This window comes from Mytilus edulis, chromosome 3, assembly GCF_963676685.1.
Source record: "Mytilus edulis chromosome 3, xbMytEdul2.2, whole genome shotgun sequence".
Taxonomy (NCBI): Eukaryota; Metazoa; Mollusca; class Bivalvia; order Mytilida; family Mytilidae; genus Mytilus; species Mytilus edulis.
Window position 1 is genome coordinate 15,073,963 of NC_092346.1, and position 26,430 is coordinate 15,100,392.

General features: G+C 31.1%; 3 protein-coding genes across 3 annotated transcripts in view; 1 reads left to right on the forward strand and 2 right to left on the reverse strand.

The window, feature by feature from the left end:
• LOC139515883 (RPA-related protein RADX-like) overlaps positions 1 to 15,028 on the forward strand; it is a 39,166-nt gene extending 24,138 nt beyond the window's left edge. The window contains exon 15 of the mRNA XM_071305620.1: positions 14,679 to 15,028. Coding sequence (XP_071161721.1) covers positions 14,679 to 14,965 — 287 coding nt within the window. The 3' untranslated portion in view covers positions 14,966 to 15,028. The remainder of the gene's footprint in view (positions 1 to 14,678) is intronic.
• LOC139518138 (F-box/WD repeat-containing protein 7-like) lies at positions 310 to 11,021 on the reverse strand. Its single transcript, XM_071309832.1, has 6 exons — positions 11,007 to 11,021; positions 10,732 to 10,838; positions 9,471 to 9,567; positions 4,956 to 5,022; positions 3,777 to 3,914; positions 310 to 374 (listed from the first exon to the last, which is right to left on the reverse strand). Exons 1-6 carry the CDS (start codon positions 11,019 to 11,021, stop codon positions 325 to 327), a joined length of 474 nt encoding a protein of 157 aa, XP_071165933.1. The 3' UTR covers positions 310 to 324.
• A 1,479-nt stretch (positions 15,029 to 16,507) lies between the features above and the next one.
• Positions 16,508 to 25,613, reverse strand: LOC139515885 (alpha-L-fucosidase-like). The gene is made up of 8 exons (XM_071305629.1): positions 25,232 to 25,613; positions 24,363 to 24,469; positions 23,445 to 23,575; positions 22,141 to 22,274; positions 20,958 to 21,055; positions 18,797 to 18,929; positions 17,299 to 17,469; positions 16,508 to 16,877 (listed from the first exon to the last, which is right to left on the reverse strand). Exons 1-8 carry the CDS (start codon positions 25,561 to 25,563, stop codon positions 16,622 to 16,624), a joined length of 1,362 nt encoding a protein of 453 aa, XP_071161730.1. The 5' UTR covers positions 25,564 to 25,613; the 3' UTR covers positions 16,508 to 16,621.
• Between the last annotated feature and the right edge of the window lie 817 nt (positions 25,614 to 26,430).

The following is a 26,430-nucleotide window of genomic DNA, read 5'->3' on the forward strand; positions in this document are numbered from 1 at the left end:
AAAACTGTTAAACAACTATTTAAAAACAGCTTAATCAAAAGGTAACTTATCTATATGGCACCATGAATAAACTTCTTACAATGAACTTTAATTATCATGATAGTAAAAAATAATTGGAAATGACTAACCAATCAATATTCAAACTATTCAAAACACGAACTTTCTAAAACCAAACATTGTTTTAATTTTTCAGACAGTTTGAATAATGCCAACTATAGTTATCCTGAGATATGATTGAACAGACGTACAGACAGGCTGCATTATAAAATAATACATCTATCATTAACAGGTGTATAACAAGTGACATATAAATCAAATGTGAGATCAAAACAACATCATACCATAATATACCACTTCTTTTGCAAATCTTGAATCTGATATAAAAATTCATTAAAGGTTATCTATTATCATACATAATTCTGTTGATTTAACATCAAAAATCTTATGCACTGCATATCATGCATCATAATAAAACTTAAAATGTGCTACTTCATGCTGTGTAGCAAGTTAAATAAGTTAAATACTTGAACAAATAAAATATAAGCAGAATTACTGATAAAGTAATAAATTAGAAATGTTTATTGGTTAAGATCATAAAATGTTATAAATTGGCTATCACACTTGTAAATTATTCAAAATCCCATTTAGGTTCCCCTTTAGTAAAGTATCAAGTTTTTACCTAAAATCAATTGTTTAACTTTCAATAAAGTTTTGTTTAACATCGTTTGATGAGTTACATAACATTTCCAGTTCTGATCTGACCGTACTGTATGATTTGATTTATCACTACATGTAATATATCTTAATTTTACACAAATTTATTTTTGCCTGGTTTTATTTCTATTTGTTTACTTCTTAAACAATAAAAAAATGTATTTATGATCTTCAGGTTTATCTATATTCAAAGAGACAAATATGGATTAGATCCCATGGTGACAAAAAGGTGAATGGTACTTATAACTGCAATATAAACTATATATACTTTCATACTCTTTGAAAATGTAACTTTGTATAAAATTTATGTCTATCATTTTTTATAATATAATTAAAAGATCATCAAGTGTAAGTTTGTTCAATGTTGAAGTTGTTTATGAATTATACAACTGACATGAACCTATGATTGAATTGTCTTTTCTTAATATTTTTTATGTCAATAGAGTAAGTTTTATTTATATTCCCCTTTCCCAAAATATTGTCATTCAGACTGAAGCGATATGTTGTCTGTGGTGGCCATGGTTTAATCAAAGACTGGCTAGCAAATTTTTATGAGATCTACACAATTGTTTCTGATTGTCCTAGTTGTTTCTGGGTGGTTTTGAGTGGCTGGAATTTTAAATTTTGCTCAAGCAGTTTAAATGTTCTAGTGTTATTATTAAACAATTCCCGTCCTGACCTGAACACCACATTTAGGTCTAGCTTAATACACATATTTATATATTCTTTTTGTTTTTCAAGTAAATTACTTAATATGTTTTAAAAATACAATTAAATTCTGACAAAAAGTAAGATTTCTTTGCCTAATATAATTTTGAGTTTGTTAATATACCCAGTAGCTGTGTTCTTCAATGCATAGTTGTTTTGTTAATGACATCTAGCAAAGAATTTAGCACAAACTAGTGGATGGGGCTGGCTTAAACTTGCAGTGAGATGAGATAATTAGCTCCATATTTGAGGTCCCACTATGATTTTGAGTTGAAGAACACAAATAAAAGCATGTTTGGTTTTGGAGTCTTTGATTTGTCTCATGAATTGATACACTTTATCCTTTCTATTTCACCATGGACATACAAACAACTGTACAATTTTACTTTTTTTTACTGACTGAGAAATTTTATCAATACATTTTAAACAGCCAAAATGATATTATGAAACCAAAAATGTTTGATTCCAAATGAAATTATCAACAGAATGGTAATTTCTCTGACTGACATCTTTTTTAAAGTTATGACTTAAAAACAACCTGTCATATGAATTTAACTCATACAAATTTATTAGAAAAAATAATACAATATGCAAACCATAATTAGTTTAGTTTCCATGCATAGAAAGTCTCTTTAATCAATTATGAGTGACATAATATGCATTTATCTTTGAACATGCAGCAGACATTTACCTGCACCTTTAGCAGTGCTTGGAATGGTCACCAAAACAGGCAAAAATTGTTGCCATGGTATTGGAATGTAACTTTCTTTAGAGAAATAAAGTTCTAAATTAACAATCATACACCGGTATATAATAGCACTTACCATTAATCAATAAGCTATGTACATAATATTGCAAGTTTTCTTGACCTTTTATAGCAAAAATATGAACTAGTTTTATCAACCTGAACAGGTAAAAAACAATAATTAAATTGGGGTTAACAGGGAAGTTGATTTTTTTGGCTAACAATTTTTTATTTCAAATTTACAGTCAAACCTGTCTTAATGGTCACCTCGATTCAGTGGTAACCTGTCCCTATTGGTATCTATCATACACTCCAAAACCTTTTGCCTATAAAACCCAACTCTTTTCAAATTATTTTCACATGAAAATGGTCATTTCAACTTTAAACAACTAGAATTTTAATGCTTTTTTAAAACTACCAATATAATCATAACAAAAAGTATATTTGTTAAGTATTGAAGTAAAAAAAAGAATTAGACACAGTTTACAAACAAGATCACATACTGTGGATTCATTTTTATTCATGGTATACCAATTTTCGTGGGTTTCGTGGGTCACAGCGAACCACGAATTTAAGAATTCAACGAAGAATAATCCCGAGAAATGTGTATGGAGTTGGATGTTTATTTCCGGTTATGTTATGCAGTTCTAGTATAGTGTTGACTAGCAATAAACATTGTAACATAACACATGTTTTTTATTGAAAGAAGATACAAGTATTTTGATTAAATCTATAATAAATATATCGAATATCAGTGATAATTTACTTTTTTAAATTGATTAAAACTGAAAATAACTGCAAGTTGTTAATTACCGTGTCATAGTTTGGTTTACCAGTGATTAAAAATCAATAGGATTAAGTAAAGATATTGCCCGTAGGTAATATTGTTTATGACAGGAACATTTATTTTCACACCTTATACTTATATCACTGTTTATTATATCGTGATTAGGGAAATTAGCTTTCAATCATACAGTTTTGAATGCCTTATAGAATTCAGACAAGAATTTATAAATTGTAAAACAAACAAATAATTAGTTGTCTCTGCCCATTATTGTAATCGAAGTTAGCAATGAACACTTTAACCTAGAATGACCAATTAAAAGAGGATTTTGACAATTCAAAACTTTTTCAATGAATTCCTTCTTTTTTGTTTTGTTTTATTATTGATCGAACCAAGGATGTTATATGATCTCCTAAATCAACAAGAAATCCACAAATTACGTATCTAATTTTTGTTGTTGTAATCAGCGATCCACGAATTTACGTATACCACGAAACGTCTTTTTTTCTCTATCCACGAAAATTGATACCCACGAAAATAAATGAATCCATAGTAATAGAAAAGGAATTCGTGAATTCCTCATGAGTGCATGAATTCCTCATGTTCACCTCCTTTCATTTTTCCACAGTATCACTGACTTCTAGGAATATTAACATGTTTATAAAGTTTTCAAAAGGTCCCCTCTCTTGAGCAGTCACTTTTAAAGCTTCCCATGATCGACTGATCAATACAGGTTTGACTGTATTGTATATATCAATGAGTTTAGAAAAAGTTTAAATCTTGTCCAATTAAAATGATTTATGTGTATATAATGTGTATTCCTACCTCTTTGTTTGGCATCCCATTTCATCATACGTGTGATTCTCTGTAGTTCCATATAAGCCAGCTTCCAGTCTATACCCATTTTATTTTGATTTGACTTCATTACAATATCATCCATGTTATCTATTCCCTCTTTCACACCTAAAGTTAAGTCATAAAAAGCTAAACAGGGAGCTCCAGGATTGCCACAGTTGAAGTAATTACAATAAACTTAATAAACAATAAAAGAAATGTATACTTTGTGTCTTCCTTGTTTTTTTAATATGTATAAATACACAGCAACGTACTGTGTGTGTTTTTGTTAGATTTTTTCCCCTGCTTTTTATCACTATGATGAGTTAAGTCCTTTTCAACTGATTTTTATAGTAATATCACTTTGTAAACTATACAATAAAACAAAGAAACATATTTTGACAATATTTTAATTGATTTATTTCCTTTGATCTATAAAAGTGTAAGAATATAACCGATAGATTCCTTAGAATGAAATTCAAAACAGTGTGGCTGTGGCCATTGATTGACACATTAAATTCATCCATTGACTGGGACAATTTAGGTGAACGTTTGTATGTAACGACCACTGCTCACTATGTACTTTTTAAAGACACTTAAACTATGGGGTCACCAAAGGTTCTCAACACCTTAATAAAGTAATTCGAAAAACTAAAATCAGAAATAATACGATGTTTTGATTTATATCAATTATATAAATCAAAACATAAAGGTTATTCCTGATTAATTTTTTAAATTATTTTATAATTAAAGGCATTAAGAAACCTTTGGTGACCCCACAGTTTAAATGTCTATCGTAGGTACGTCGTGAACAGTAGTCGTTACAGACAAATGTTCATGTAAATTGTCCCAGTCAATGGATGAATTTAATGTGTCAATCAATGGCCACAGCCACACTGTTTTGAATTTCATTCTATTTACATACTACATCTGACAGTATGTATTTTAATAAAAAGGTTTTCTTTAAAAGTTTGGTAAAAACATATATTCTTTTGCAAATTGAGGTATCCATAAATTGCTAGATAATGGATAGAATCTAAAGTATGGACACCACACACTGATCTGAACTACATTGTGTTTATAAAGATTTATGTAATATAGCAAACCAACGAGTGTATATATGGAGTTGATTTGACTTTGTACAATCTTTACCATACAATAATTCAATACCTAGTTCATGACATTTAATCATCCAGAGATCATCTGTATCACATAAGAACCTCCATCTCCTGCACACCTGAAATTAACAAATTTATATAAATAAACTTCAACAAGAGGCTCTCAAGAGCCTGAATCGCTCACCTTCAAATTTTTTGTATAAATCATTCATCAATGATTATTTTTGCTTTTCAGTGTGTGCTAAAATATGCCATTCAAACATTCTTTGTATTTGTCATATTTTCTTCACAGGCAAAAATAATGCATTTTACCCCAAGCAACATTGGCTATTTTTCTTGAAGTAAAAGGAAATGAAAGAACATTTAAAATTAATAATAATTAGAGTTCTCTCTCTTTGCATATTTTAAGTCAGTGTGTAGAAACCAAAAAAATAACTAAATCTATATAAATTAAGTTAATTATCTCCCTTCAAATATTTCAGACCAAGAATATCTTCCTTTATGCACATTCTCTGGTCATGTACTGGATCTGTGTAAAGTTTAATTAATATTGGTACAGTTGTGCTTATCTCCCTTGAAAAAAATCTTACCAGAAATATCTTCCTTCTTGCACATCTACAGGTTGTGTACAAAAACTGTGTAAAGTTTCATCAATATTGATTAATCTGTTTAGGAGTAGTTGCGCTTACAGACTTGTTGCCATTTATAGCTATATTTAACTAAGTAAAATCAATTATCTCCCATAAGGGGTCATCCATAATTATCAACCATTTTCCAAAGTGTACAAAACGTTCACTTGGGGGGAGGGGGTTCAAAAATCAACATTTTTACAATACGCTTTTTTTTCATCAAATGAAATAAAACAGTCAGATATCTTTCATTTTTTTATTCAATGCAAATTTCTATATTAAACTAAACTTTAATCGACAGGATCTTCTTTTTATTAAGAATTATTGATTCTTGTTTTGAAATCTGAAAATGGTTGATGTACACTTTCTGAGGGAGGGTGGGGGGTCTGAAAAAGTGTATGTTTTGTACACTTTGGAAAATGGTTGACAATTATGGATGACCCCTAAAATAATTCCGACCAGAAACATTTTCCTTCATGCACATCCTCAGGTTGTGTACTACAACTGTGTGAAGTTTCATTAATATTGGTCCATCCATTAAGGAGGAGTTGCGTTTACGAGACATATGGACAGACAGACGGACGGACAGGGTGATTCCTATATACTTCCCCAAAACTTTGTTTTTTGGGGGGTATAAAAAACAAATTAATACAAGTTACCCTAAGGATTGTTAAGTTTTAAGTTAAAGTGAAATTGGTTCAGTAGTTTAAGAGAAAAAGATTTTTTTAAGTTAGCAAACAATGAAAAATTGTGTAAAATTATCATTAAAGGGCAATTACTCCTTAAGGCGTCAACTGGCATTTTTAGTCATTAAACTTATTTGTAGACCTTACTTTGATAAACATTTTTGTTGTTTACAGTTTATCTCTATCTATGATAATATTCAAGATAATAACCAAAAACTGCAAAATTTGCTTAATCAAATCGCTAGATATAATTATCTATATTATTTTGATCATGCTGACTTATTTGTAGATCTTACTTAGCTGAAAATTTTTCTCATTTAAACTTTCTTTCTATCTACTATAATTTTAAAGATAATTATTCAAAACCTGTAAAATTTCCTAAAAAAATAACTATATCTGACATTTACCCAACAATAGGTTGTTCAATTAGCCTGAAAATTACATAGCAGATAGATCTTGACCTTTTCATCACTTTGACTCCCTGTCCCTTTTGCTCTTACTAATTTAGTTTTTGAGATATAAGCCAAAAACTGCATTTGACCCCTAAGTTCTATTTTTAGCAATGGCGACCATGTTTGTTGATAGATCAAAACTTCGGATACAATTTATAAACTAGATACCCTAAGGAACATTCAGTTAAAGTTTGGAAGTATTTGGCCTAGTAGTTTCAGAGGAGAAGATTCTTGAAATAGTTTACGACGACAGACGACGGAAGACGACGGACGCCAAGTGATGGCATAAGCTCACTTGGCCCTTTGGGCCAGGTGAGCTAATAAAAGCTTATTTAATTAGTTTAATAAGTAGTTGACTCTCCTTTAATAATTAAAAATCAAGGTAGCAATAAGTGTTGATAAATTATCAACAAATTAGATTTAAACAATCTTACAGTGAGTTGACTATAGGTGTTACTGTAAAACTTTACCTATAGCTCAACCTGTTTTTAAAATTGACAACACAATAGGAACATTTAAATTGACCAGTTGGTATTGTTAGATTTAAATCTACCTTGATGCTACCTGTAAAGATTTTTATTCATCTAACCCAAAGTTTCAGCATGCTTTCTTCCTGAACTTTTTCTTACCTAGGATTATTCTATTAAAAAATTGATAGGGAAGTAAATAGTTTTGGTTTTCATTGTTTTAAATCCCTGATATATATAATTTATCTATTTTTTACCTAAAATTCTAAATCAGTAAAAGATTAAATTAAATATGTATTACTATGTTTGAAAATTAAACTGTTTTTACACAGTAAATGCTTCTTTAAAATTCTAACCCTTATATATAGTATTGTCCAGCTGCCAGTGAAACAAGAAATAGCTGTTCAGGTGTTTAGTTTAAATTTTCAGATGGATATATTGTTCATTTCTTCACATGTCCCTTCAAGATTCTCATTTTGGATTATTATTTGCAATGTTTGAAATCTTTTGGTGTCATTGTGCATACAATATTGGATTTATTTTATTTGAATTCACTTCTTAGATTTTTTATAGCAATTTTGCTTCTTATAATGTGATGTGTTTTTTTCAAGATTTTATTGTCATGAAGGACATCAAGGAGGAAATAATTCATTCAAACTGTTTTGTGGGGCGTACATATGATGTTGTACATGTAAAATTCGAAAATAATTTTGGAGTATACCTTGCTGTGTTTTTTCTTTGAAATCTATTATAATATTAGTGGGACTTTTGTGCATAAAATGCTGTGTTCGCTCAAGGAAATTCAAATTTTCATACTATGGGATTTAGTTATGTTAAAGATTAAAAAATTTCAAAACTGGAATTCAAGTAGGAGATATAGTGTGAGTTCATCCAACATGTTTCTGTGGCTTTAAATGTGATTTTAAAAACATTCATTATTAATTTGGGATCTATTACAAACTTATGATGATTTACCATTTAAATGGGATCTTTGAAATGAAATAAAATGTTGAATTAATGCAGTGGATATAGTCTAATCTAGTGATAAAGTGAAAAATGAAAGTAAAATATTCTAAAATATTCCTAACGTGAGGAAATGTTTTAAGTGAATGTGAAATTGGAAATAGTCATTATAAAATTCTGGATCAAATATTGTTTGATTTGGAAATTTATAATAGGAAATGAAATAAAATGTTTACTGTGGATATAGAAAAATCAAGTGATATATAGTAAAAATATAAATAAAATATTACAAAATATTTGTAAAGTGAGGATAACTATTTGGAATATAGTAATGGAAATGATATAAAAAAAAATACAAGATTCTGAATTATGTATAGATTCTGCACCTGTTAAATTAGGATGTATATCATGGGAAGTTAATCAGAATTTATACTATGGATTTAGAAATAAATCTAGTGAAGTAGTGAAAAATAAAATTGGGAATTATTTAAAAACTTTGGAATTCTGGATGAGATGTCAAATATTAGTGTAAAAAAATAAATGAAATTGTTTATTCAAATATGATTTTGATGTTTCATAAAGTGAGTGAAATATTACGACTGGATTATTTAGGGTATTAAACACTGCTAGTAGTGGCTATGCAAACATTAAGATGAAATGTAGTGCATTTTAGGCCATGCAATTTTAAATAAACTGCAAGAAAATAACATATATGATATAGTCATTCTTGTTTGGCTTGATCACTCCTAATATTTTGAATGACAGTAAAATAAAAATCTCTCAATAGAATAATCCTAGGTAAGAAAAAGTTCAGGAAAAAAGCATGCTGAAACTTTGGGTTAGGTGAATAAAATTTTTTACAGGTAGCATCAAGGTATATTTAAATCTAACAATACCAACTGGTCAATTTAAATGTCCCTATTGTATTGTCAATTTTAAAAACAGGTTGAGCTATAGGTAAAGTTTTACAGTAACACCTATAGTCAACTCACTGTAACCAAGATTGGCAATAAAATGTGATTCATAACAATAGAACAAGGTTCTAATTGGTGATCATAGGAATACCTACAACTCATCCATTAACTTTCTTTCCATAAGGTCTAATTACAGAAAAATAAGTTTCAGCAAATAAATCTGCAATCCAATTTTTCAAATGACTATTTAATTAGATGCACATTTTAATTTTTTCACAATAACTTAGGAGTGTCCCAAATGTTGACAAATTAGCTTAATCTCTCCATGTTCTCTCCATGCAACTGTCAAGGCTTGGTTACTATTTTCAAAACTATTGCACTAACCGAGATGGCAACAGAGGTTTTATATTCAGGAATACACTATATCACAATTGGTCTTAAACCTGACAGACTCACCTGTGAAGCTTTAAAAATCTCATGTGGTGTCAAAAAGGAAAAAATGTACAGCAAAAGTTTATCTGACAGCCGATTCACATCTCTGGTGTCTCTAATTCTGTAAAATAAAATGGAAATGGTTAATGATTAATCTTTAAGCCCATAACTAAATAAAAATGTTGTTTAATTATAGAACAAACAAAAAAATTTGCCAAAAAATATAACAACAAAAAATGTAGTCCTATCATGTTGTTCTATTATTATAAATATTATTCAATATTTAAAACTTAAGGCAAGTCTCACGTTTTAAATTTGATAATTAACTGTCTCGAGTTGATAAATATCGATTCACACTTGACTTATTGATAGAATCTATATATATAATACTGATGTGAAATACCTTGGTTAATCATGTTGATTGGTTATATTGACAGAGCATATGAGCCTATAGCTATATACATGTATCATCTGATCAAAAATGAAGATCAGAATGGTAAATAATGTGTAAATCAGGGCACTTCAGTATAATATAATTGTTATATGGTCTTCACAGATGCCATGGGCTCATATTCCCTGTCAGTGCCTTATGTCCCCTTTGCCTGATGGCTCAGGGGATGTTAAACACTGAAAGGTAATTTGAGTTTATATCCTTTGTGGAGATTCTGAATAACATGCAATACAATGGATTTAAAGGAAAACATAACATCAGAGTTCGCGAAAAGTGTCAGTCCTCAGGATTTCACCACCAAAATTTTGTATAGGACTGACACACTTTTAGTATTTTTCACTAGATTAATAGTGAGGACCAGCAGATTTTCTTCAAGGACCACCAGGGGGAAAAAGATTTCGCGAACTCTGTAACATAAATCACTGAAGCATACAATATAGGTGATATGGTAGCCTATAATCTGTTATATAATAATAATATAGTATACAAGATAACTGTGTTGGTAGTAATTTCCTTCTTGTAACCATAGATTCTTTAGAAATGTATATAAACATATCACTGAATCAAAAGAATTTATTGTTTAATACAATATAATGTGGATTCATTTATTTTCGTGGCTACCAATTTTCGTGGATTAAGAAAAACTTACATTTTCATGGATATTTGATTTCATAGTTTTACCAATGTCTGCATACAACCTTATAGAAAATTTGTGATTCGTTGAACATTAAAAGTTGTGGTTTATCTATACCCACAAAATCCATGAAAATTGGTACCCCACAAAAATAATGATTCCACAGTACCAATTAACATCTTTTGTTTGGTAAATTATACCTTTGTTGTATATGTGTAGTAAGTTGACTGAGAACTTCATCGCCACATAACTTCAACACTTCTTTTAGTAAGTTAATCTTTTCATATCCTTCCCACTGACCTTGCCACTAAAACAAGAAAATTCTCAAAGATGTAAAATATGTTATTTGACTTTTTTATTACCGGTACTGCAAGTGGTATTTCAACTGTATCTATAAATTAATTTCATAATCTAATTAATCCATTAATGCAGTATTTTAAGTCTGGATTCATTGGTGAATGAGATGCCAACTTACTTCACAAGTATACATAATATTCCTACACAGGAAAATTAATTCTGTAAGTGTTAAAATGATTTTTTTTGTCTAGCATAATTTCTTTTTTTAAACAAGAGGCTCTCAAGAGCCTGAATCGCTCACCTGAATTTTTTTGGTTTAATCTCTCATCAATGATTATTTTGGCTTTTCAATTTATTTAAATGTTCTTTGAATCGTCCTATTTTCTTCAAAAGCAAAAAAAAAATCATTTTCTCCTATGTTCTATTTTAGCCATAGGAGCTATGTTTCTTGACATACAAGGAAATGAAATATAAAATTTATACTAGATACTCTGAAACTCTGAAACTCATTTAGCCTAAGTTTGGCTGAAATTGATACAGCAGTTTCATAAGAGAAGATTTTTTAAAGTAAGTCAACATGATGAACAAATTGTGAAAAAAGTCTTTAAAGGGCAATAACTCCTAAAGAGGTCAATTGACAATTTTGGTCAAATTGACTTATTTGTAGATCTTACTTTGCTGATCATATTTGCTGTTTACAGTTTATCTTTATCTATAATAATATTCAAGATAATGACCAAAAACTGCAAAATTTCCTTAAAATTACCAATTAAGTGGCAGCAACCCAACAATTGGATGTTTGATTCATCTGAAAATTTCAGGGCTGATAGATATTGACCTAATGAACATTTTTACTCCATGTCAGATTTGCTCTTAAAGCTTTCGTTTTTGAGATATAAGCCAAAAACTGCATTTGACCCCTATGTTCTATTTTAAGTAACGGCGGCCATGTTTTTTGACGGATCAAAAATCAAAGCACACAGTTTATGCAGGATAATCTAAGGAACAACCATGCTAAGTTTTAACCAAATCCATTCAGTAGTTTCAGAGGAGAAGATTTTTTAAAGTTAGCAAATATGATGAACAAATTGTGAAAAATTGTCATTAAAGGACAATAACCCCTTAAGGGGTCAATTGACAATTTTGGTCATATTAACTTATTTGTAGATCTTACTTTGCTGATCTTTTTTGCTGTTTACAGTTTATCTTTATCTATAATAATATTCAAGATAATGACCAAAAACTGCAAAATTTCCTTAAAATTACCAATTAAGTAGCAGCAACCCAACAATTGGATGTTTGATTCATCTGAAAATTTCAGGGCTGATAGATATTGACCTAATGAACATTTTTACTCCATGTCAGATTTGCTCTTAATGCTTTCGTTTTTGAGATATAAGCCAAAAACTGCATTTGACCCCTATGTTCTATTTTAAGTAACGGCGGCCATGTTTTTTGACGGATCAAAAATCAAAGCACACACTTTGTGCAGGATAATCTAAGGAACAACCATGCTAAGTTTTAACCAAATCCATTCAGTAGTTTCAGAGGAGAAGATTTTTTAAAGTTAGCAAATATGATGAACAAATTGTGAAAAATTGTCATTAAAGGACAATAACCCCTTAAGGGGTCAATTGACAATTTTGGTCATATTAACTTATTTGTAGATCTTACTTTGCTGATCTTTTTTGCTGTTTACAGTTTATCTTTATCTATAATAATATTCAAGATAATGACCAAAAACTGCAAAATTTCCTTAAAATTACCAATTAAGTGGCAGCAACCCAACAATGGTTTGTTTGATTCATCTGAAAATTTCAGGGCTGATAGATCTTGACCTAATGAACATTTTTACCCCATGTCAGATTTGCTCTAAATGCTTTCGTTTTTGAGATATAAGCCAAATACTGCATTTGACCCCTATGTTCTATTTTAAGTAACGGCGGCCATGTTTTTTGACGGATCAAAAATCGAAGCGCACATTTTGTGCAGGATATACTAAGGAACAATCATGTTAAGTTTCATTCAAATCCATTCAGTAGTTTCAGAGGAGAAGATGTTTAAAAAATTGTTAACGACGACAGACGACGACGACGACGACGACGACGACGACGTCGACGACGACGGACGCCAAGTGATGAGAAAAGCTCACATGGCCTTTTAGGCCAGGTGAGCTAAAAAGGTATAGTTTTTAGCATTTTCTACTGTTATTTCTATTGAAAAGTCTATGATAAGAAAAAGAACTAATCCAAGATTTCAAATATTTTAAAATAATCAACACTTCACCAAACAATATACTGATAATAAACTTTTGTGCAGGGCATATTTGTGAATGTAAATAAACTCATCATAGATACCAGGACTAAATTTAGTATATACGCCAGACGTGCGTCTCGTCTACAAAAGACTCATCAGTAAGTTCGAATCCAAAAAAGTTAAAAAAGGCCAAATAAAGTACGGAGTTGAAGAGCATTGAGGACCAAAATTCCTAAAAGTTTTGACAAACAGCTAAGGTAATCTATGCCTGAGGTAGAAAAGCCTTAGTTTTTCAAAAAATTCAAAAATTTGTAAACAGTGAATTTATAAATATAACCATATCAATGACAATTCATGTCAGCACTAAATAATAGCTATGGTCTAATTAGCAGGTTTTTTTTGCGAATTGTTCTTTTTATTAAAGGTACTTTAGATATATAGTGATAATTGATTATTTATTTTTTAGCTCACCTTGCCAAAAGGGCCGAGTGAGTTATTCTCATCCCGTCATCCGTCATTGGCATAAACTTTTTACATTTTGAACTTCTTCTAAAGAACCACATAATTGAATGAAACCAAATATGGCATGAATGTTCCTTATGAGGTGCTGACCAAGTGGTGTTACTTTGTAGCCGATCAATCTTCCAAGATGGCCGCCAGCTGGGGACTTAGTTTAACATGGGACCCTATGGGAAATACATACAAATGTCTTCTTTTAGAGAACTACTGAATGAAATGGAACGAAATGTATCATGAATGTTCCTTATGAGGTACTGACCAAGTGTTGTTACTTTGTAGCTGATCCATTATCCAAGATGGCCGCCAGCTGAGGAACTTGGTTTAACATGGGGCCCTATGGGAAATACATACAAATGTCTTCTTTAAGAGAACTACGGAATGCAATGAAACCAAACATAACAATATTAAACCAAATTTGGCCTAAAACATCATTATAAGTATCTGTTACAATTTTTTACATTTCTTGATATTATTTCAAAATCCCAAGTAGAATCAGGTGAGCGACACAGGCTCTTGAGAGCCTCTAGTTTATTTAAAAATAGACATTTATTTATGAAAACTTCATTTATTCAAATAAAAAAAACTAAATTCAACCAAAGACTTTAGGGAAAATATCAACAGATCGATGTACGATATAAAACTTAAATCAAATAGTTTGGGGGTGGGGTTAACATTGCTGCAAGTTTTATTAATTTAAAATCAATTTTACATGTATCCATATTATAGGTAAATCAATATTTCCCAAATTAAGTTAAGAGGGCGGGGTGTCAGTGAAAAAACTATGTGGATTAAGTTTTTTTTATCCTTTATTGAACTTTTTTTATGTCATCCCTTATCATTACAGTAGCTGTTAAGATTTTAGGAATCAAATAGTTATATCTTATCCTTTTATTCATGGTCTAAAAACAAATGTTTGCATTATTTCAAATTGACGTTTACAGAATATGAATACTGGTAATGCCCTAGGCCTTCGTAAATGTAAATGACCTTTGTCTTATTTTTTTAAAATCTTATATTGAACACTTCACATTTTGAAATATATAATAATATTTATATATCTCATTTTATATTTCAGTAGTATCAGATGAAAGTAAGGGATGTTTTATGATTTACTGGTCAGGATTAAACAGTAAAATCTTAATACCTACCATATGGATGTGTGGAACAGTATCTACAGACCTAACAACGTTATTACACAATAGTAATCATATGTTTAAACATACACGGAACAATAAGGATATTATGGAGATATTACAGTCAGCAAAACAATGTAATGGACAAAAGTTTCTTCTAGTCATAGATGCTTATAAACCGACCTATAATATAACAGAAATAGTCCTGAACACAGCATATAAATTATGATATTTCAATGAACCAAACTGTAGTTAACAGAAATAGTCCTAATTACAACATTTGAACCAAGCTGTAATCATGGTAATCCAACAGAAATGGGCCTGAACACAGCATATGACACATGATATTCCATATGAACCAAAGTGTAATTTAACAGTAACAGTCCTGAACACAGCTTATAAATAAGGATATTCTGTATAAACCAAACTGTAATTTAACAGAAATAGGCCTGAACACAGCTTAAAAATTAGGGTATTTGGTATGAACCAAGCTGTAGTTAACAGAAATGGTCAAGAACACAGCATATGACTTATGATATTCCTTCCATATGAGTCAAGCTGTTATTCAACAGAAATGGTCCTGAACAGAGCTTATAACTTATCATATTCGGTATATATGAACCAAAGTGTAATTCAACAGAAATGGTCCTGAACACTGTTATGGATTGTAATAACTTTAAACATTATTTACATGTTAATGTTGTTAGGTGTAATTTTATTGGGGATAGTGAAAACAAAATGTTTGAACTTGAGAAGACAACATTTTATCTACCATATGATTTGTTATTTTTTAAATACTCTTTAGAACATTGTTGAATTACCATCTCGAATAAGTGGTGCAATTTCTAGTTGAATTCCTTTAAACATTGGATCAGAATCTTGACGAATTGTAAACAATAGTTAATTGATCATTCCTAATTTCCATAATGGAGGTTTTATTTTGTAGAAAGTTTGTAGATAAAGTTGTGCATAGCCAGAATTTGATCTTCCCTGAATATGAAAAATAGATTGAAGATTGGAATATAAAGCCACCATCTACCTGCTTGGCTATTTTGTGGCTGGCTGTTTTATTGTTCAAGGAAGCCAAAGTACCCCGATGAAAATAAATATTCTGCAATACAAAATCAAATAATTAATCTATAAAAAATAGTTCCCTAAGATTGTTAGTTTGAGCCCCTGTCAATTACAACTGAAGACTTATAAATTGGTATTTGTTGTTTTCTGCTATGCAGGCAGCATTTTGAAGTAAGACCATTACCCCGGTAGGTCATATTAACATATTCTCATCCTGATATGCCACTAAACGTTAAACACCAATTCATCATCATCATGATAGTGATTTTGCAGTGTGAGCCAAGAATAAGACAGGTTGTTGTCTGTTTATGTAGTTCATAAGAGTTTTTTGTTTTTATAAAGATTAGACCGTTGGTTTTCCTGTTTGAATGGTTTTACAATAATAATTTTTGGGGCCCTTTATAGCTTGCTGTTGGGTGTGAGCCAAGACTCTGTGTTGAAGGCCGCACCTTGACCTATAAAGGTTTACTTTTATAAATACTTGAATGGAGAGTTGTCTCATTGGCACTCATACCACATCTTCCTATATCTATGAAGCAAAATTCAAACTTCCAACATAAAGTATTAACCTTCAGTAGTGACTTTAAACTTGAAAAAAAGAGTAACCATTTTTCTTTGCCCCCTTTCTGTTCTACAGCCGATTTTTATTATTTCCTTTTGGAACAAGTACACTCTTAAACAAATTTGCTGAAATACCTTTCAACTTTTAAATAAATTTATTTATTTCATAACAATTCTGTATAATATACTTATGACAGAAAACATAGAATTACTAGTATTAACAGATACATGTATGTCATTTTTATTGCATTTAATCAACTCCTTGCATCTTGATAACCCAGACATCATTACATGGTATCTCATTAACATTCATAGATGGTAGCATAATCTGGATCCCTCCAGCTGGATTAGGTTTCCAGGAGAAATTACCGCCGGTATATCCCAGCATTGACACTACTGTCGTCGAGGAAGTTTTAGGAGCACCTAATACCAATGTATTGTTCTTCGGCCATTCTAACATTATGGCATAGACATACGGTTCGTTATTGATAACTTTAGATGTGTACCTGTAATAAATAAACCGAGAAATGGATAAGAATATGATTCTATGTTAAAGAAAAGCTTTGATAAATGTAAGAAGTTGTAATGGTTGGTTTGAGCTGAGACTACTATAAAACAGAGATTGGTCACTACCTGTAATGACCAGTCAAATAGTAATGTGTGTTAGTAGTCTCAGGTTTGAGCACATTAACAATAGAAATTAAACTGAAAACATAGCAAAGCAACAAATCTAAGTCGCGTTTTAATCTCTGACTTCTGTTAAAATTTTCAACGCTTGACATTTTTTCAAACAAATATGTGTGGAATTAAAACATAATTGACAATCTGCCAACAAAAAAAACAACATGCATAAGTTTGTATCTAAGAATTACAATTTGTATGCTTTGGGCCATACTTTCGATACAAATTAAAATAAGCTCATCTTACCATACATAATTAGAAATAGTATCATTCTGAGTGGTCCAGGGCTTCGAACTGTAAATACCCTCTCCGTTCACTGTTAACCATTTTCCAAGTTTAGTTAAGATGTCTTGATATATAGGTACTACCGTACCTTCCTTGGTTATACCAATATTAATCAAAATGTTTCCTCCACAACTGAAAAAAAATAGTGATTTTGTTTAACATAGCTTTGGCTCCTCAATCGTCATCTGTGAACTAGCCACTTCAAATGTGATATACTATTTGCTGAAATGCTGACAAAAGGACAAAGATATTGTTAAAGTTGTTTACTGTTATTATTAGTTTTAAATGTATTGTCACTGGGCTTCAAAAATGTTGTATATGACTTTTTTTTCCAAAAATAACTTTTTCACACAAACCAGCTTGGCGGGAGGAAATCTCTAATATTTCAAAATATCACACATTAAGACATATGACAAAATTGCATATCTCCATTGTTTGCAAAATTTGCTTCCAAAATGTTGTATATAAAATTGAATGACTTTGGGAATAAAAAAACTTTTAGGTTCTTTTATTATATGAAAATAAGGTCAGTTTTTATATTATCCAGAAATGTCCAAAGCTTTATTCCACAGCCATGTTCAAAAATGTTCAAGCTCGCATACAACATTTAGAAACTTCAAAGCAAATATTTCAACCAAATTTTCAAAGCCTGTTTGTGAGAATTTTTTTTCTTGAAAAATTTGTCATATACCACATTTTGGAAGCCCAGTGACAGTATGCTACATCGAACAGTTTGCGCTACCTGTACTTTATATATAATATAATGTTTAGTTAAATACATGTTTTAGATATGATTTTACTGAAATTTAAGCTAAAATTAAACATGTTTAAGATATGATTTTACTGAAATTTAAGCTAAAATTAAACATGTTTTAGATATGATTTTACTGAAATTTAAGCTAAAATTAAACATGTTTTAGATATGATTTTACTGAAATTTAAGCTTTTAATGTTATACAGTTAAATATAGTCAAACCTGCTAAAGAGAACTCCTGTATTAAGCAAATTTTCTCAGCAAAACATGTTAAAAGACCACCAATTTTTAGATCCCTCTGTAATACATTTCCTTTAAATTGAACCTGTATTAAAAGACCACCTGTCTTAAGAGACCACTTTTTTACTCTCCCTAAAGTTGTGATATACTTTAAACAATTCGCTGTTTCAGAATCTAATGCATCCTTGGTAATATTTTCAAAAGTGTACACCAAAACTTCGTGATTGGTTAAAAATGTCATAAACAATGGAAATTCAACCAATGACGTGACGTTATTTTCATTTTGGGGTACGAACAATGAAATTACCCATGATTCTTTAGATTCTTAAACGGCCAATTGTATACATATTTTAGATCAGATATATGATTTACCTAAAAGTTCGAGTTGTAATGTTAACAGTTGAATACATGCTTTAGGAATGATATTCTATAAATGGTTTAATACATATTTTAGATAAGATATACCTGACAGTTTGAGCTACTTCTGTTAACAATTCTATCATAGTGAAATAGTCTTCAAGTTTAGCATTACGTCTGTAACCAGCAGAATACTTATCAAGTGTCATTACGTTCTCCCATTTCCTCTTCTGTAAAACCTCTACAAAACATTTAAAAACCTCTATAAAACCTCTACAGGACATATGTAAAAGATCAACCAACATATGTGTAAAACCGTAAAACGTCTCAAAAACATTTGTAAAACCTAGACAACTGTGAATTTCTGTAAAACCTCTACAAACGTACATAAAACCTCTACAAAACTAAGTAAAACCTCTACAAACACGTAATACCTCTACAAAAACCTCTACAAACATGCGTAATACCTCTACAAAAACCTGTACAAACATACGTAAAACCTCTACAAAAACCTGTACAAACATACGTAATACCTCTACAAAAACCTGTACAAACATACGTAATACCTCTACAAAAACCTGTACAAACATATGTAAAAACCTGTACAAACATACATAAAACCTCTACAAAAACCTGTACAAACATACGTAAAACCTCTACAAAAACCTGTACAAACATACGTAATACCTCTACAAACATACGTAAAACCTCTACAAAAACCTGTACAAACATAAGTAATACCTCTACAAAAACCTGTACAAACATACATAAAACCTCTACAAAAACCTGTACAAACATACGTAATCCCTCTACAAAAACCTGTACAAACATACATAAAACCTCTACAAAAACCTGTACAAACATACGTAATACCTCTACAAAAACCTGTACAAACATATGTAAAAACCTGTACAAACATACATAAAACCTCTACAAAAACCTGTACAAACATACGTAAAACCTCTACAAAAACCTGTACAAACATACGTAATACCTCTACAAACATACGTAAAACCTCTACAAAAACCTGTACAAACATACGTAATACCTCTACAAAAACCTGTACAAACATACATAAAACCTCTACAAAAACCTGTACAAACATACGTAAAACCTCTACAAAAACCTGTACAAACATACATAAAACCTCTACAAAAACCTGTACAAACATACGTAATACCTCTACAAAAACCTGTACAAACATACATAAAACCTCTACAAAAACCTGTACAAACATACATAATACCTCTACAAAAACCTGTACAAACATACATAAAACCTCTACAAAAACCTGTACAAACATACATAAAACCTCTACAAAAACCTGTACAAACATACATAAAACCTCTACAAAAACCTGTACAAACATACGTAATACCTCTACAAAAACCTGTACAAACATACATAAAACCTCTACAAAACTATGTTAATCTTCTACAAAACATATTTAAAACATCTACAAACATGCGATAAAACATCTACAAATAAATATTTTAGATACAAATCTATGTAAAACTTCTAAACATATGTAAAACCTTTGCAAACATTTGTAAAAGCTGTACAAAACTGCAAAACATATGTAGAACCCCTAATACATAGGTATTATGTAAAACCTCAACAAAATATTGCATTACACATTGGATTTACACTATTGTATGAAACTATTGACTATGTGTAATGATGTGTCTCAGTTCTTATATGTCAGTATTAACCAAGAAATGTTCTGACTCTGCTCAAATTAGGACTATTGCATAATCAGTTCATAAAGCTGTCATAAGAACAGAGGAAAAGATGTTCATTCTATCTTTATTTGTCTATCTTCTTTGTTTGCAATTTGAATACATTATTTATAAACACTAAAAACAGGTGTTCACTCTTGTTTTGGTTATTAATTTCCTCGCACATATACAATAAAAATATTTTTACAATATAATGCTCACAGGCGATTGTTGAGTGCACCATCCCCCCTTTTTTTATTTATATATTTTATTCAAAAATAATTTTTCATATTTCAACTATGTTAACTTATTTTTACTTATTTAAGGTATTCAGTATTTTCAATGCGATTTAACAATATTAGTAAAAAAAAAAATCAATTTTCCCTGTATCCTTATCTTCCAGGAAGTAAATATGAAAAAATATTTAAAACAAAAATATAAAAAAAAAAACAAAAAAATAAAAAAGAGGAGGGGGAAGGGGGGGGGGGGGGTCCACTCCAAACGCCTGTGATAAAGGTGCCATAACAAGGTACAATATAAAAAATACAAACTTGGATTGAATCTGTCTCCACAGTTTAAGAAACCACCATGTATACAGTTGACGTTAATCCCCCATCGGTCATTTACAACGACTGTATCTTTTACTGGACTACGAAATAAAATAATTGTTTCTTATTATCACAAAAAACATATGCTTTGTTATATGGTCACATCACATCATATCATTTACAGAGTTTATGGATGAGGGTTTACAGAATAAAGAATATAAAAAATAGACAAAAAATAAAGAATAGAGAATGATGCATGAGGTGCTAAAATATAAAGAGTAGAGAATAGTGAACAAAAAGTAAAAACAACAGAGAAAATGGTCCATTTTTTTTTTACAGAAATGAAGGACCCGAATCCAGACCATCATGAATAGCCGTCTCATTGGGAACTACACCTCATCTCCATAAGCTCACTCTGCCCAGATAACCATGTGAGCATTTCTCATCACTTGACCCAAAAAGGTTACGTGAGATTTTCCAAACGTGAGCTTTAAACATAAATTGTAATCATTTGCGGTTCGTTTGTCGTCGTCTGTTAACTTTTACAAAAAGCCTCTCCCCTGAAACTACTTGACCTAAAAATGAGCATCAGGTTAAGAACTACAAATAACTTCACATGGTCGAATTACCATTCGACTCCTTGTAGGTTATTACACTAAAACGACGAATTTAAAACTATTTATTTAAATTTAGTGTGTGGGAAATAAGATGGGAAATAAGATAGACTGAGAGAAAGTGTAAAAAAACTTGACCAGCAGGATGAGAACTACAAACAAGTCAAAATTGTCCTTAGTCTCCTAATAGGAGTTATTGCCCTTGAAAGAACCCTTGAAAGAATACATTTATACATTATTGTGTTTTTGCATATACGAAAATAGATCAAGAGAAACTAACAATATTGAACACTTGTCAGTCGACAGGATTTATAGCCCTCGAAAAACGATATTTAGTGGCATTTCAGTACCCCCCCCCCCCCCCCCCCTTCAATGCTCCCTGTTGACTTGTTAAACAACCATGACATGAATGTAGTGGCTTCTTTCAGAAACCCTTCTATGAATGCTTATCTGTCGTTAATCCGACTGACAGGAATGTAGAAGCATTTCAGTAAACCATTCTCTTAGTACTTACCTGTCGTTATACAACCATGACAGGAAGGTAGTGGCATTCCAGTAAACTTAGTACTTACCTGTCGTTATACAACCAGGACAGGAAGGTAGTGGCATTCCAGTACCAGTCATCAGCAGCATGTGATCCATCTGACCACACAATGTCTGGTTTGTATTTATTGACTAGCTCGTACAATTCTGGCATTGTCTTTGCCTATAATTCAAAGTGCTGCTAATAAGGGGTATTGTCGTTTTGCATAAATTAAACAAGTAAAGTTTTAGCGGTGCAAATTTAATGCTTTTCATAAAAATTGACAGATGATGATCGATTGATCATAAGAAATTTGGTGCCAAGTTGGAACTAAATAATGCTTGCATATTGCCAGTCATTTCTATATATATGTCTATGTCAATTAAGAGAAAACTCGTTTTGTTGTAAAGATGGCCAGTTTCTCAGATGATTGGGCAATTGTTACTATTGGACATAGTTGTATCTTCATGTTTTGTTTTTTGTTTATCATTCCACAATTATTTTTGTCTGTTTATTACTGTACGTTGTTATGTACTTTTTTTATTATTATTGCACGATGTTTTGTATACTTTGTTTTAATTGCGCGATTGTTTGTTCTTAGTATATTATTGCACGATGTTGTGTACACTGTTTTTTTTTCATTGTGCGATGCTTTAAACTTTGTATATGTTGCTTTGTACGCCTTATTGTAAGATGTTTTTATTGCAAGATGTTGTGTACTCTGTTTGTCGTGAAATTGGTGACTCTACCATGATGTGGATACAAATTTGTTATATCACAGCAATTGATAATAATCTGTTATATTTACTTTAGACCTAACTTATCCTTCACCCACGAGATAATAATTATATTTAGTTCAGTATAAATCCATACTTATTATATAACGCTGAGAACCTCAGATAAAAGTTAAATTTATCGCATAGTTTCTGATAAAAGACTAAAGTGTGAAAAGAACGATCTTACTTTTTTTAAATGTGGCTTTCTATGATGTGATGTTATACTATTGTTTCAGAAAAGGGAGAAGGTTTGGTACCATTAAAACGTTTAATCAAGCTGCAATTGTTTGCACCTATCCTCAGTGATGAATCTGATGGTCAGTGGTTGTCGTCTGTTTGGTTTCCCGTTTGAATCAATGATTGTAGTATTTTTTGGGGTCGTTTATTGCTTGCTGTTCGAAGTGAGCCAAGGCTTCGTGTTGAAAGCAATACCTTGACCTATAATGGTTTAGTTTTATAAATTGTTACTTGAATGCAGAGTTGTCTCATTGGCACTCATACCACAGCTTCCTATATCTATAAAACAACAATTAATGTAATAAAAAATGCTAAACAAATATATAATTAAGTAACATACTGCTATGAAATCCTGTGTCTTAAACGCATTAGATCTGTCACGCTCAAATAAAGGATTAAACCATTCAAATAATGAATGATAAATCCCGAAATGTAGTTTAGTCTTACTTCTAATAGCCGCTCCGACTTCACCTGTAAAATGGTTATATTTTAGTCTTGAGTACACTGTTATTTAGTACTGTCGTAGAACTAACTTTATCATATTAGTTTCAAATGGAAAAACTATTTTGAAACATTGATTACAAGTATTAGTTCCTGATGGTATCAAGGGTGTATACTATTTGATCAAAGGGAACATTTATTATTGTATCATTTAAAACAACGTTTCGATATGTGGATTTAATAGGAGGAACAAATATTACTGCCACTTTAATGTATGATATTAGGGTCGTTTTCATTTCCGAACCTTCGTCAGTGGTTAGTTTTAAGCAATCAATTGAGTTTTGTTTGAACCTTTCAAAGTGATCGGTGTTGATAGCAGATCATTGGCAGACTATGAAGTATATGTATATCCTGTCTAGACCGGGGACTTGAATTGAAAGTACAAATATTGTCTAGACACCTGTCTGGTGGTTATTCCGATTCATTTTTTGTTTGATTGTTGTCCCATTGGCGTATACTTCGTCGCTCATTTTATATATATTATTAATTGGTGCTTGGTTACTTCTGTCCGATCTAACTGCTTGTAAATATGTAATCCTTTAGTTAAAATTATAGTCTTAACAATTCATAATGACATGTAAATCTAAACTATACATTGAAAGTTAGAGATAACGGTGAAAATAAGACAAATGATGTAAAAGTAAAATAAAAAGATTTCATATTACTATTTTCTAAATTATTGACGACTGACGCTTCCATTTGTTTTCCGTTTTATTTGTTAAATCATAAATCCTACTAAGACATTAACAGAACATACCTATTAAGTCTCTCTTTGGGCCTACATCCATTGCATTCCAGTTCCAGGAATAATTAGACGGCCACATCGTAAATCCTTCATGATGCTTCCCAACCATGACCACATATCTACAAAGAAATTTCCAGTGTAAGAACATTTTGCTTACCAACCATGGCAGCTTATCTTTAATTAAAGCTAGCAACAGTGTAGGAATAAGAATCGATGTTTAACGACCATAACAGTAAACATACAGTATAGGAACATGATGCTCACAACCTTGAAAATATGCAAACAATTAAAACCCCTACAGTAAGAAATAAACTCATCATAGATACCCAGGACTAACTTTTGTATCAGGGGCGGATCCAGCCATTTTAAAAAGGGGGGTTCCTAACCCAGGACAAAGGGGGGGGGGGGGGGTCCAATTACATGTCCCCATTCAAATGCATTGATCGTCCAAAAAAAAAGGGGGGGTTCCAACCCCCGGAACCCCCCCTCTGGATCCGCGCCTGTGTATATACGTATGAACACACGATGGTCACCATGAAAACATACGAACAATTAAACCAGCAACAAGTTACATGATGATGTCTACACACTATGAAAACATACAACAAATTAAAATCGCTGGGAAGGATAATTATGATTGCATACCAACAAATATAACAAACAAAGTTATATCCTGTTATAAATAATACAAACAGGCAAATAATTATATGTTTATCATCAGGTATTATGTAAAAACACAATGAAGGTATCATTGTCAATGCCGGGTTTGCCCCTTAAAGACAAAAAAGCAAGAGATGTGGACAACATTTAGGTAACCGTACGGTACGGCCTTCAACAACAGACTGTTTTACCGTTTTCGATAATACTGATCTTCTACTTACTTAGCACCTGATATATTAAGTAAACTAGCCCATTCCTCCGCATCAAAGAATTCTGCAGTCAATTGATTAGCAAAATCTGGATAGGTCCAGTCTTGTCTGTAATTATTCTTCATAAAATCAACCAACAGCGGTGTCTTAGTCTCCCACTGATACCAAAACCACTCCGACAGAATTGATGGTACAGAGAACACGCCCCAATGGATCAAAATCCCAACCTTGGATTCATCAAACCATGCTGGCAGAGGGCGAGAATCAATGGATTCCCAATTTGGTTCATATCGTCCAAGAGTTACCTGAAACACACACAGCAGAAGTATACATTTTATTAACATCTTCACACAACGAGTGAAATGATGTATTAAAATGATTGCTCGTCAATAATTAATTCCTGATTAGATTATCATATCTATGTGAACTTTCATATCAGATTTTGGTCCTGTGATAAATTATATAAACAGCAAATAGTATGTTTATCATTAGCAGGTATTATGTAAAAATAATGCCCATATTAAAGGTAATATGACTGATCGGCTGTGAGTCAGAAGAAATATATGCATCCGTTACCCTCTGAACTAACTCTTACAAACTCTGCCTCAGCGTCTCGGTTTGGTACAAAGAAGAAAGGTTCAAATTCATATCATACTTAAATGATCTCGTCAGTCTTTGATAAGTTGTGACCCTCGATCGACCTTTCACGAAGTATTTCTCCTGTCACCTTTTTTGATATATTAATAAATATGCTCCTTGAAAAATGATTCTAAGTAACTTTATATGGATGCATTGATTCAATAATTTCATTAATATCATATTCATCAGAAACTCGTTTTATATGACTAAATATTTTAAAGTACATATTGTCACGATGGAAAGGAGGGGGCGTTAAAATATTTCCACAACGCTGAAAATTAAATGTATTGTAATAATAAAGGTTTTGGTATCTTGTTTGTAGTCCTATAATATAAGACGTTGCGGTTCAACATTGATAGTAAAAAAAAATATCCAATAAAAAACGTTGAATGTAAATGCTATGAACCTGCAGCGTCTTATATTATAGGACTATCTTGTTTAAAACATAGCATATTTATCAATTTTATCCATCAACACCAAATGATGTAAAAGGTTAAATCACAAAAAAACTGAACTCAAAGGCAAATACAAAACGGAAAGTTCCTACCCATCAAATGAATATTCCTGATTGT

Coding starts and splice junctions, on each gene's coding strand:
- LOC139515885 (XM_071305629.1), bottom strand. CDS start 25,563: ATGTTAATAAAATGTATACTTCTGCTGTGTGTGTTTCAGGTAACTCTT. Junction 18,930..20,957: donor TGGAGACAGATTCAATCCAA/GTTTGTATTTTT, acceptor AATGTTTTGTAG/AGGTTTTACAGAAGAGGAAA. Junction 17,470..18,796: donor GAAGTAGCTCAAACTGTCAG/GTATATCTTATC, acceptor ATTTTTTTTCAG/TTGTGGAGGAAACATTTTGA.
- LOC139518138 (XM_071309832.1), bottom strand. Junction 9,568..10,731: donor ACTACACATATACAACAAAG/GTATAATTTACC, acceptor TTTATTTTACAG/AATTAGAGACACCAGAGATG. Junction 5,023..9,470: donor AGATTTTTAAAGCTTCACAG/GTGAGTCTGTCA, acceptor TGTTAATTTCAG/GTGTGCAGGAGATGGAGGTT.